The 12,607-nt window shown below is 35.3% G+C and overlaps 1 protein-coding gene across 17 annotated transcripts in view; it reads left to right on the top strand.

Annotated features, from left to right (window-relative positions):
* wake (wide awake) overlaps positions 1–12,607 on the top strand; it is a 1,231,097-nt gene that overhangs the window by 1,179,153 nt on the left and 39,337 nt on the right. The window contains exon 1 of one of the 17 annotated variants that reach the window (XM_067110047.1): positions 7,400–8,426. The exons of the other annotated variants lie outside the window; for them this stretch is intronic. Within the exon in view, the coding sequence (XP_066966148.1) occupies positions 7,709–8,426 (718 nt within the window). The 5' untranslated portion in view covers positions 7,400–7,708. Of the gene's footprint in view, positions 1–7,399; positions 8,427–12,607 lie in introns of those variants that run through there. 17 annotated transcript variants of the gene reach the window in all.

Here is a 12,607-nt window from a genome sequence, read left to right as displayed (position 1 = left end):
TTGAGTTTTAATCTTAATTTTTGACCGTCTATTTTACCGAGAATAAATTTTGGCATTGATAATTGCTGATTTTTTTTTCAATTCTTAGCTGTATACTTGTGAATTACAGATGAATGTCGACAGTAATATTCATAGGAAGTGGAGGTAGTTTCATTTCAGGAATGGTCAGCTCTTCGTCAGTTTGTTTTCAGGCTTTATTAGATAATCGTGTGCACATGTGAAATATTTTGGTATTTTTTCTGAAAGAATGTTTTTGTATTTTCGGAATGCAGCATCACACCAGAGAGCCTAGAATCAGCAAATAAATCAGTTGATCAGTCGTAATTTTTGTTGTTGTTGAATCTTTCATATAAATCTTCCACAAATAAACCAAGTCAGTAAATCAGTCAATTGATCAGTCGTAATTTTTGTTGTTGTTGAATGCTTCATATAAATCTTCCACAAATAAATCAAGTCAGTAAATCAGTCAGTTGATCAGTTGTAATTTTTGTTGTTGTTGAATGCTTCATATGAATCTTCCACAAATAAACCAAGTCAGTAAATCATTCAATTGATCAGTCGTAATTTTTTTTTGTTGGATGCTTCATATAAATCTTCCACAAACAAACCAAGTATGATTATGACGGGAACCTCAATAAGTTATGCACTTTCATTATTCCTAAATGATCTCCATCCTTAATATCCTCACACGAATATTGATGGAACAAACCGAAGGGGGTATTTGCTTGCTTCCACAGAATAGAATATCCATATGTAAAAACCCAGAGGTAAAGAACCGAGAGGAGAGGACTTCAGGAAGGTGAAAATAAGAAATGGAAATTAAAATGTAGACTAGACAGCACCTGAGAAATTAATATGTCAGATAAATTAGTTTAAGAACCTGGCGCTTGAAGATAACACTGTAACCTTCACTACTACCTGACCATCGATGTACAATGACAACCATTAGAAGTATTTAATAGCCAGATGATTTTAAACTTTGTTACACCGCACTGAAGTCAGTCACGACTCTAAGAGAAAGTTGATGCACAATACTATCATTCGTAAATGATTTTCCACATTTCGCATCCATTCGGCATTTTCTCGTGATTTTCTTTCCGTTGGGTAAGGGCGCGTCCTGTCACTCACAATGCCGGCTTAACGTGAAACAACTAACCAACGTGGTTTTTCCTAAGGAGGGAGAACTGCCAGGACTGTTCAGTCTCTAGGTCTTGGTTCAGTCACTCGGCCTACACAGGCTTTGTTGTCGTGAATCTCGTGTTTATTTTTATCTTCATTCTTCTCCTGACGAGAGGAACTTTCCTCTCGAAATGTTTTCTTCTTTTGAACTTGAAAAATGGTACCAGTAAAAATAGTTTTTTTTTTTTTAACTACAAGATTACTAAATGGAAAATCCGAAGAAATTCGTAATATGAAAGAGAAATATGAACAAACAAGGTTTTGGAAAAAATTAATCCCACATTTTTTTTTTTCTTATTTTAAAAGCGTAATTTTAGCATTTGTAGGAAAGTGCGCTTTTACGTGGACATATATCAAAAAGATTAACTAAGCCCATTTTCAAGTCAGTTGAACACTGAAACCTGGCTATTAATAAGCAGCATGAAGGAAATTGTGCTAACAGCATGCTCTCAGAGTTTAAGTATTTCTATTGCTACTGTTAATATCTTAATATTGGTAAACACTTACTCTGGAGTATGCAATAGTTTAATGAGATCCTATAAATTAGCCTGAAAATCACCTGATACATTCTGGACCTTCCAAGCTAAAATGGCATTCAGTATAGAGTGAGAAATAAATGAAGAGGTTAATGGCCTGTTTTAAGAAAATTAAAAGATGAATTACGAAGATGTGTTTGAAATCATTGACTTGTAAGTCAGTGTTTCGAAACAAAATTTTCATAATTTGTTTTTTAATGGTGTAAATTAGTTAGTATTATGGCAAACGCTACAAGATTTTGAAAAAATTTCTAATAAAATTACTTTCCCATGGAAGAAACTATAAGAGCTAGCTGTGGTGCGTAAGTGATACAGTGATCAAGGCTGCATTATTTAGTACCTGTACTTAATGGTGTTGGCGCACATTGCTGCATTGCCAAGAAAAGGTTAAGCATGATGGAACTTTCCCCCCACAGTTGCCTTACTTCTATGGCCGTAATGTGTCTTGTTGCCAAAGAAATTGATGGCATTCTCTCTCTCTCTCTCTCTCTCTCTCTCTCTCTCTCATTAATATATTGTGGTTTATTCTGCCGCAGGAACTTGAATGTGGATGTACATTTTTTTAATTTACTTATGAAAAGTACTGACATATTATTAGATAATTAAAGATACAAGTACCTGCTAAGTAATTCTTATGTTGGATTTGCAAAGCATTTGCCATTGATCCTGTCATTTGTTAATGATATTGTTTTAATTAGTATGAACAGTCCTTAAGCCACTGATGTGAAGGTAGGCTATTCTGATGAAACATTAAGGGGAATGTATACGAGTTGTAGCTAACGCCAAGGAACTTATTACTCGGCATTTGTTTCGTTATGAGCATCAGAGCACGAGTGTCATTTCATAACGATGATATGATGATATCTGCTCGGTATATGTAATGAGGCATCCCCTCTGCATGAAAGGAAGATCAAGTAGATTAAGCTTGTAAGATCTTCTGTTATCCCGTTGTAAACTTTTTTTTTCGTTTAAAATTTTAACGAACATTCAGTTTATACCCCGCTGAAAACATCAGTCATGAAGTGCGTGTTAAATATGGAAACACGTGTCATTATGTCCTGATAACGAAATCTTTCAACAAGTGTGAAATTAAAAGTATAACGCAAAACGAATGGTAAATTTATTTGAACAAAAATCTGGTCAGCGTCGTCCATAGATCTTGAAAATGAACGGTTACAAATTATATGTTGAAGTGGAACCGGATTGTAACATGCTGATATACGGAGCCAGTCCCAGATTTTATTTTGCTAAATATCTCTGTATAATGAGCTTGATTAACAAACAGTTGTTAACTAACTTAATAGGCAACGCTTATCCTTGTAAAGATATTTCAAGAGAAATAGCAGAGAATTCCACATTCATATTATCTTTGAGAATAGTTTTAGTTTTGTAAACTTTCTTGGTACATCTCACTGCCTCATTATTGGTGCTCTGAGATGATTCAGGAGCTAACTACTGGTATGAATTCATGGCCGAGTTCCCATCTTTACACTGAATTATGTGCAGCTCATTTTAAGAAGTAACTATTCCTCAGTCGACGTCATCATTTCAGCCTTGTTCGAGTTACTGTGCACGGTTAGCTGGTAATTATTAACAAAATAAAAAACTGTGGTCCAGTTATTTTTTGCACGCTTTAAGTTGTCGATTCCTTATGATATGTGCAGTTTTACGTTGCACTGAACAGTATCGCAACCAGCTGGAAATAAGAGGCGCACCTTTTCTGATGGTAATTATTCTGTTTATATTTCAAATGTGTTTCGACCATTTCGACCTAAGTTGATTCTTTTAATTTTTTCACCACCTAGATTTTGGTATGTTTTATATTTTCGCATGCGCATTTACTGATTCTTGGAGCATTTTAAATAAGCTGGAAACTTTGGATTTAGTGGTAGCAAATATAAAAATACATTAAAATCTCAACGAATACTCACTGTATTCAGTCATTGACACTTTCCTTTTAAATTCTGAGAGTAGTTGAGTTCAAGGTTTTCTTAACCTACGATTAGTGCTGTTTTTAAGTCTGTTGATTTCCACATTTGCTGTTTTTTTTATGCCCGGTCAATTCTGTCTCTTTATGAAGTCTAGCACTTCTGGTCTGATAAATGAAGCCATTAAGGAGCTTCGCGAACACATTTGATGTAATGGTGCGGTTTCATTAACGTAATGAAAAATACCTTAGATCGAACATATATGTTATTCATCAACAACAATAATTAAAGTTTAGGGCAACAGACGCAAGTTTGCGTGATTTTTTTAAAGATTTATTTTTCCACCAGCGCACTTAATTTCTTGTTTCATAGTACAAAAGAAACTTCATGGTTGGTAATACCGACCTGGTGTATAGATTAGAAAATGTAAAGTTTTTGGGCGACGATAAAATTAGCATGAAAATCCCATAAAATCTACTTAATATAGCGTGCCTCAGCAATAATTTAAACACCTGTGTACATAATGAATATCAGAATGTACGCAGTTCATAGACTGAAATTACTGTTAAATGTAGGCATGGAGGAAGCGGAGCCAATCGCTGGTTATTTGTTCAAGTTTTTCCTGTTGTTGTTTTATTAAATATTTATAAGTTGCATTCAGCAAGCAAGCATTTACTGTACGTATAAAGGGCAAGAATCCCAAGTCAAGGCTCAAGAGAGCTGATGAGTTTTGTCAGATTATGAGAGAGAGAGAGAGAGAGAGAGAGAGAGAGAGAGAGAGAGAGAGAGAGAGAGTAACCTAGGAAAAGTAGAGAAACACAACCTACCCCCCACAGAAAAGCAAAGAACAGTAAGGTTAAAGGAAGCTCAGCAGCTGATAAGAGAAGCCCTGTTCAGAATCACAGTCATGTTAGAATGAAGACACACACACACACATACACACATATAATATATATATGTGTGTGTGTGTGTGTACAGATAGATAGATAGACCGCCTGTTTTCATTCTGACAAGATTGGGAATATGGGTTTTCTAATTAGTTGTTGAACTTCCTTCAGACCTGAAAACCTTACGCGTCTTTACCTTCCCTCGGAGGTCAGGATGGAGTTGGATAAGGAAGCGTGTTTCTCTTCTGTTCATAGGCCACATTTCTTTCTTAAATAATGGGCGACACACGACAGCTTTTTCGAGTCTTGACTTGGGACCCTTCCCCTTCAACCAGAATAAAGAGTACACCGATTTCAATGAAATTGCCGTAGACCGGCAAGTCTAAATGCAGGGGACTTTACTTCCCATACACTGTTATCTCTCTTGTTACTGCCATTTTTATGGTATAAGGACTAGTTTATATGTAATCTGCAAACATACTGAAGGTAAGCAGTTACTTTAGCACTGCTTTTATCCAATCCCTAAAATAATCATGAAAAATATTATTTTTCCAGAGAATTGATTAATTGCGGATTGTAGTGATGTAAGAAAACGGTTGTATGCCGTGATATTAGCTAATTAATTACAATTGTGCACTAGTTTATTTTTATTTGCATAAATAGTTCGAAATAGATGCTTTCTGTGTTTACAGCTTCATGTAAAAAAAAATTTCTCTGCAGAGTTGACAGATTATGCGTTTTTTCTTGTAATCCGGCATTGAATTTTTATCGAATGCAGCAGTAAAATAGCACAGGGCCTTTACGCTACATAATGCCTTTCACGTGTGTTTTTTCTTGTCATCTTATATTGAAGAATAGAATAGAATAGAATATTGAATTTTGGCCAACGGCCAAGTACTGGGACCTATGAGGTCATTCAGCCCTGAAACGGAAATTGAGAGTAGAAAGGTTTGAAAGGTATAACAGGAGGAAAACCTCGCAGTTGCACTGTGGAACAGTTGTTAGGAAAGGGTGGATAGCAAGATGGAAGAAAGAGAATATGAATGGCGGTTCAGTAATAGGAATGCAAGGGGTTGCAGCTAGGGACCGAAGGGACCCTAAAAAGAACCTTAAGCAATGCCTACAGTGCACCGTACGGGGTCTTATATTGAAAACGGAAATGGGCCGCATCATATTTGTCTTAATCTAATCGGTTTGTTACTTAGTGAATTTCTTAATGTTTAGTAATGCCCGCGCTTCATATGTATACAGTTGGCAGAACAGTACCATACAAAAGTAGATGAGGGTGCATTTACATGACTGTCTGGTTACCTTAGTTACGTAAGACCGTGTATAGTTTTTCTGTGACGTAACTTTGACTTGTATTATATCGTTTCTTCTTCGAAAGGGGAATCAAAATTTTCCATGTGACCCACAATTCATTTCTCTTCGCAGACGTTATGCCTCACGTTCAATTTTTCAAACATCGGCAATGCCACTCCACTAATGTTAATCACTAATCTAGAACTAAATACCCAGTTAGTATTTGGTGGAATATTTTGCTGAAATTATGCAGGGTAGTGTTTTTATTACTTTAGGTTACTCGCTATCTTTTTTCTCTATTCTTGACCACCTTATCAGTCCTCTGTAAACGTGCAGTTGCACCTCTCTCTCTCTCTCTCTCTCTCTCTCTCTCTCTCTCTCTCTCTCTCTCTCTCTCTCTCTCTCTCTCTCTCTCTATATATATATATATATATATATATATATATATATATATATATATATATATATATGCATACATAAACACACACATACATACATACGTACGACATACATATATTAATAAAAGGACCTTATTTAAACAGGATGGTATCTTGTGAGACACCATCCTGTTTAAATGAGGTCCTGTTATTAATTGTATGAATACAGAACAGTTGTGCAAGTGATCAAGTTTAATATATATATATATATATATATATATATATATATATATATATATATATATATATATATATATATATATATATATATATATATATATATATATATATATATATGCGTGTATGTATGTATGTATGTATGCATGGGTGCGTGCCTGCATGCATGCTAGTTTTGTCACTAATTCACATGTGACTTATGTTATTCTCAAATATTAAGACCATAAATGCCCTTCTATCGATTTCCCTTTACCTGGGGAATAAATTATTATACTCTGATCAATATTCGAACCTGTGCCTTTTGGGTATCGCATAAAATACCGACTGGAAGTTCGGGAACTTTTGACACTTGCAGTACTGTAATACATTTTAAGCAGATATCCTGTAAGTAGAAAGTCGTTGTTATTATTATTATTATTATTATTATTTATTATTATTATTATTATTATTATTATTGTAAGTTTAAATGTTTCACTCATCAGCATGAGTGGCCAAGTGATTCACTGAAGTTTGTTATAGAAAATGTAATTGTATTGCTAAGCTGCAATGGGACGTGTTATGATTGAAAGGTTAGGGGAAAATGTCCATTGCATGCCCTAAATATTTCTAGGTAACATTAACCACACAGAATTCTTGAAATACGTTTTAACGATAGTGTGAAACTAGCGGAAACAATATGCGATCGAATATAGCGTTTTTGTTTTTATTGTTTTAATGTAGCATCATATTTTTGTTCTTTTATCTTGAAGAAACGAGTACATGCTTATTTTGTATGCAGTGTGTTAAAATCCACTGAAAATTTTGCCATAAAATTTTCCTACGTTTGTTCGAGATATGCTGAGCACCGTAGGCAAATGCCATCGCCCGTAGCTTTTAGAATACATCGAGGTTTGTAAGGGAGAGCGCGCACACCTGACAGCGTAGCGATATTATGTACGAGAAAGATAAGCAGCAGACACTTGCTCTGCGTATACTCAGGATGTATGTACGTGTTCGTATGCTGCTGGGCTGTGGCTCTCCGGACATTCGCAGTCGTGGTGATTTAGTGTTCGTGTGCGGATGGTGTGCGCAGACCGTCATGTGAGCTGACGTTAGTGGTGATTGGGGAGTCCACTTGTTTCATCGGTATCGATCGTGTTGCTGATCTATATCGCCTGAATCGTGGTGGAGAATATGATTAGTTTTAACCCAGCACTGTTTACATCAAGTGTTATGCTGATATGACATACTCAGCTCTTGTAGACTGACCTTTTCCCATTAGGATGACCACCTCTGGTACCATGCAGCTTCCCGTGGGCGGATCTCCCTTAACATTGCGACGTCGGAAAAAATCGTTTCTTTCGGTTATCACTCGCTCCATCCGCAATTCGCTTCACATTGACCAAAGCTCGCCAACGTCCCCCGTGCGAATGGTTGGCTTTTGGGAAACCAGCAGTCCCCCGATTCTTGAGCAAGGCGCTCCTTCGCCATTCTTTCATAACTTATCAGTTCTCGACAGCCCAGAGAGTGAGGATCAAAATGACTCGCTGTCCTCTTTATCAAGCCGTGAGTGTTGCAATACACCTGCTACGTCACCGGATTCCCCGGCGTCAGGAGGACCCATACCCTTCACTGACCTGGGCATGCCACTGAACAGTCATTTTCTACAGCACTCTCTGGACGACGAGTCATTACAATCCTCTCCGAACTCGGTGGTGAATTCCCCCACTAGCATGGAGGAGAGAACCGTTCGCTCGAGAACTCTGAGCTTCACCACCCTTCGGCGGAGGAAGGGCAGTGAAAGACAGACGAAGTCCACAGAAGTTGCACGAAGGTCGTGGGAGAAAGAAGAGTGGGAGAAGGAACTGATAATTCCCCCAGCGAAGATGTGCCGTAGGAATACCTATGCCCATGTGGACCCAGCATTGATCTCCTGTAATGGAGAAAGTCCCCCAAATTCATACCGCGACACAGGACAATATTTCCCTTGTCAAAATGATGGTAAGTGCGTTCTTAGTTTCTGATCACTGGGATATCCTTCCCAAGAGCCTTTTAACGATTTTGTCCTCAGGTCTATGCTAAACATTTTGCCTGATTTATGAGTATATTAGTCAGGGGTGGGGGTTGAAAGAGGTGTGTGTGTGTGTGTGTGTGTGTGTATATATATATATGTATATGTATATTATATATATATGTGTGTATATATATATATATATATATATATATATATATATATATACTGTATATGTATATTATATATAATGTATGTATATTTTATATATATAAATATATATATATATATGTATATCTATGCATTTATATAGTAATATATATATATGTATATATATATATATATATATATATATATATATATATATATATATATATGTGTGTGTGTGTGTGTGTGTGTAAGCGGGTGAAATAAAACCTTGCATTAGTAATCAAAAGCTGTTCTTTAAAACAGCAAGTTGTCATCTTGCATTTATATTACAATATATATATATATATATATATATATATATATATATATGTATATATATATATATATATATATATATATATATATATATGTATATATACATATGTGTGTGTATACTGTGTATATATATATATATATATATATATATATATATATATATATATATATATATATATATATAGGTGATGTTATAAAGAATATTATAGATAACTGAGATACTAATGACAGAAACAGAAATTTATGTACTTTTTCTTATTTTTATTAGTAGGTGATGAATAGCTTACAGTATCAAATCACAGGACTCTCTCTCTCTGAGAGAGAGAGAGAGAGAGAGAGAGAGAGAGAGAGAGAGAGAGAGAGAGTCCTGTGATTTGATACTGTAAGGTATTCATCACTACTAATAAAAATAAGAAAAATACATAAATTTATGCTTCTCTCATTAGCATGTTTATCTATGATATTCTTTATATCATCACCTTTATTTACTGTATGAAACTGAAATTAACCCAAGATTCTTTGGGTGTGATGGCGATGCATTACAGTTATGAAAGTTTTAAAGATGAATTTGACCGAACGACGATGTTTTATGTATATCAATTGTCTTAACTGTAAAATTTTAATAAAGATTTCATGTCTGAGAAATATTTGTCGACAACTGCATGGTTAAATTCAGAGATTTAAGACAAAGTTTAACATTAGGTGATCATACCATCCTTTGTTAGTATATAAATTACAATAACTGCGTAGAGAAGGCAATAGGATATTGATATTGTGGTCATGGGTTGATCTTTAGGGAAACTGATTTGGATTTAGTTATATTGGTATATGTCACTGACCACATGCCCTTTCCTTCTTTCCTTTATCCCAGCTGTCGCTGGTACCCATTCATTTTAATGTGTGTCTCATTTTTATGTGTCTTCATTTTATGCCCTGACGATGCGTTAATAAACGTGAAAGCGCTTGGTACTGAACTTCTGCCTGTCACTTTCCTGTGGGATTCGCTTATACACTGAAGTCACGTGCATCTACTGTGATTTTTTAATCATATTTATAATATATATATATATATATATATATATATATATATATATATATATATATATATATATATATATATATATATATATATATATATATATATATATATTAAGATTTTGACTTTTGATTCATATGTGCAATTATTAGGTCTTCTACGTCTCATTTTGTTTCCATTGTAGGGAATTTCAGAGAATTAATAGACACATTGCATATAACACGATTCATACGTACGCGAGTTTACTTGTATACATAAATGTATGAATGTAGTAGAGCGTTGGGCTCGCCTTTGCAAGGTTGTGGTTCGACCCCGCTCGCCTGCCGACGAAAAGTCGAACCTGCTATGAATGGGTACCAGCGACAGCTGGGATAAAGGAAAGAAGGAGAAGGCATGTGGTCAGTGACCTTACTTATATATATATATATATATATATATATATATATATATATATATATATATATATATATATATATATATATATATATATATATATATATATATATATATATATATATATATATATATATATATATATATATATATATATATATATATATATATATAAAAACCAGTGTCAGGGATGCAAGACGAATTGACAGGATGAGATGTAGAGATCAGTAGGGGGTAAACAAAGGTTAAAAAAGTGAAAGGAATCCAATATTTTGAGATGTTTGACTCAAGTAAAAAGAATAGACGATGATATGTTTGTGAAAAGTTTATAGCCCAATTCAGAAGTGTTGGGAGGACGAAAGAGGGGAGTGCCGAAAAGGGGATAGATAGTGTGGGAGAGGTATTGGAAAGGAAGAGCCTCAATATCTAGATGGTGTAAGAGTACGTGGAAGATAGAGGTAAATGGCACAGCGCTTTTCTGGATGTTCTAGCACAGCCAATGAGCCCTCCTTGTAGCGTTTTGAATTGGCTTCTGTTGCAAATTGACTGCACAGAGGTTTCATGAAGAATTCAGCTATTGAAGTTTGAATGTGGCAGTGACCAGTGAGTGTTTTTTTTCCACCCCTTATAAAGGAAACTTATTAAGACAGACACACACGTATTTATACATATACAGTAAGTCTCTTGAATCTGAGCCTATTGATTTTATTTTCTGTTCCCTTTTATCTGTTCATTTATCACCTTTTCCTATAACCTGTTTCCCTCTGCAGGCTGATTTCCCTTTGGAGGCAGCCCTCTTGCGTGTCCTGTCTTATGACTGTCCATAGAGGTTTACTGCTCAAAATTTCAAGAAAGAAAATTAGAAAGAACTCAGTGCCGCTCCCATGCCTGGAAAAATAGCAAGGGTTGGAGTCAAGAAGGGCATCCGTCCGTAAAACTTCTGTCGAAACCAATTATGAAATGTGCCGTTCTAGATAGAAACAGCTGGAGGAGGTTCATTAAAAACAGCTACCCCGACTAGGGAATAAGCTGAGAAGACGACGACGGGGAAGTGCTTACTAATGCCACGTCACGTGGCGAGACACTATTAAATTCCTTCCTTCCGACCGAGGGTGACGGTTGGCACCTTCCTCCTTGAAATCGGAGAGACAGACCACAGAGTCTTTCATTGCAAGCAGGCGTCGAGGGAAAGTCAAGCAACGATGCCCTCGCAGTTTATGTCAGCGTTTTTTAAAGTATGTTACCTCTAATCAGTGGTGCAGAACACCTACCAGAATCGGTTTTTCCTAGACAAAACATCAAGCATTTCATGAAGTTGTCAAATTTATTATTGTTATTCGTGCCATTAAAATCATTAAAATCACTATCATTTCTCCTAATTTACTCTTAGAAGGCGTTTAATTTTTTTATAACTAGTTTCTTCTAAAATCATTAAAAATCATCTCATATATATATTTTATATATATATATATATATATATATATATATATATATATGCATATGCATATATATTATATATATATATGTATATGCATATATATATATATATATATATATATATATATATATATATATATATATATATATATATATATATATATATGTATATATATAAATTTTTAATGTGATATGATGAAAGTTATGATTTTAGGAGAAACTAGTTATAAAAAAAAGAAAACGCCTTCTAGTTTAAAAAAAAAACGCCTTCTACAAGTAAATTAGGAGAAATGATAGTGATTTTAATGATTTTAATGGCAATGAATAACAATAATAAATTTGACAACTTCATGAAATGCTTGATGTTTTGTCTAGGAAAAACCGATTCTGGTAGGTGTTCTGCACCACTGATTAGAGGTAACATACTTTAAAAAACGCTGACATAAACTGCGAAGGCATCGTTGCTTGACTTTCCCTCGACGCCTGCTTGCAATGAAAGACTCTGTGGTCTGTCTCTCCGATTTCAAGGAGGAAGGTGCCAACCGTCACCCTCGGTCGGAAGGAAGGAATTTAATAGTGTCTCGCCACGTGACGTGGCATTAGTAAGCACTTCCCCGTCGTCGTCTTCTCAGCTTATTCCCCAGTCGGGGTAGCTGCTTTAATGAGCCTCTCCAGCTGTTTCTATCTAGAACGGCACATTTCATAATTGGTTTCGACAGAAGTTTTACGGACGGATGCCCTTCTTGACTCCAACCCTTGCTATTTTTCCAGGCATGGGAGCGGTACTGAGTTCTTCCTGATTTTCTTTCATGAAATTTTGAGCAGTAAACCCTATGGACA

This window comes from Macrobrachium rosenbergii, chromosome 10 (genome assembly GCF_040412425.1).
Source record: "Macrobrachium rosenbergii isolate ZJJX-2024 chromosome 10, ASM4041242v1, whole genome shotgun sequence".
Classification (NCBI taxonomy): Eukaryota; Metazoa; Arthropoda; class Malacostraca; order Decapoda; family Palaemonidae; genus Macrobrachium; species Macrobrachium rosenbergii.
The sequence above is the reverse complement of the archived record's forward strand: the minus strand, read 5'-3'. Positions and strand labels throughout refer to the sequence as shown.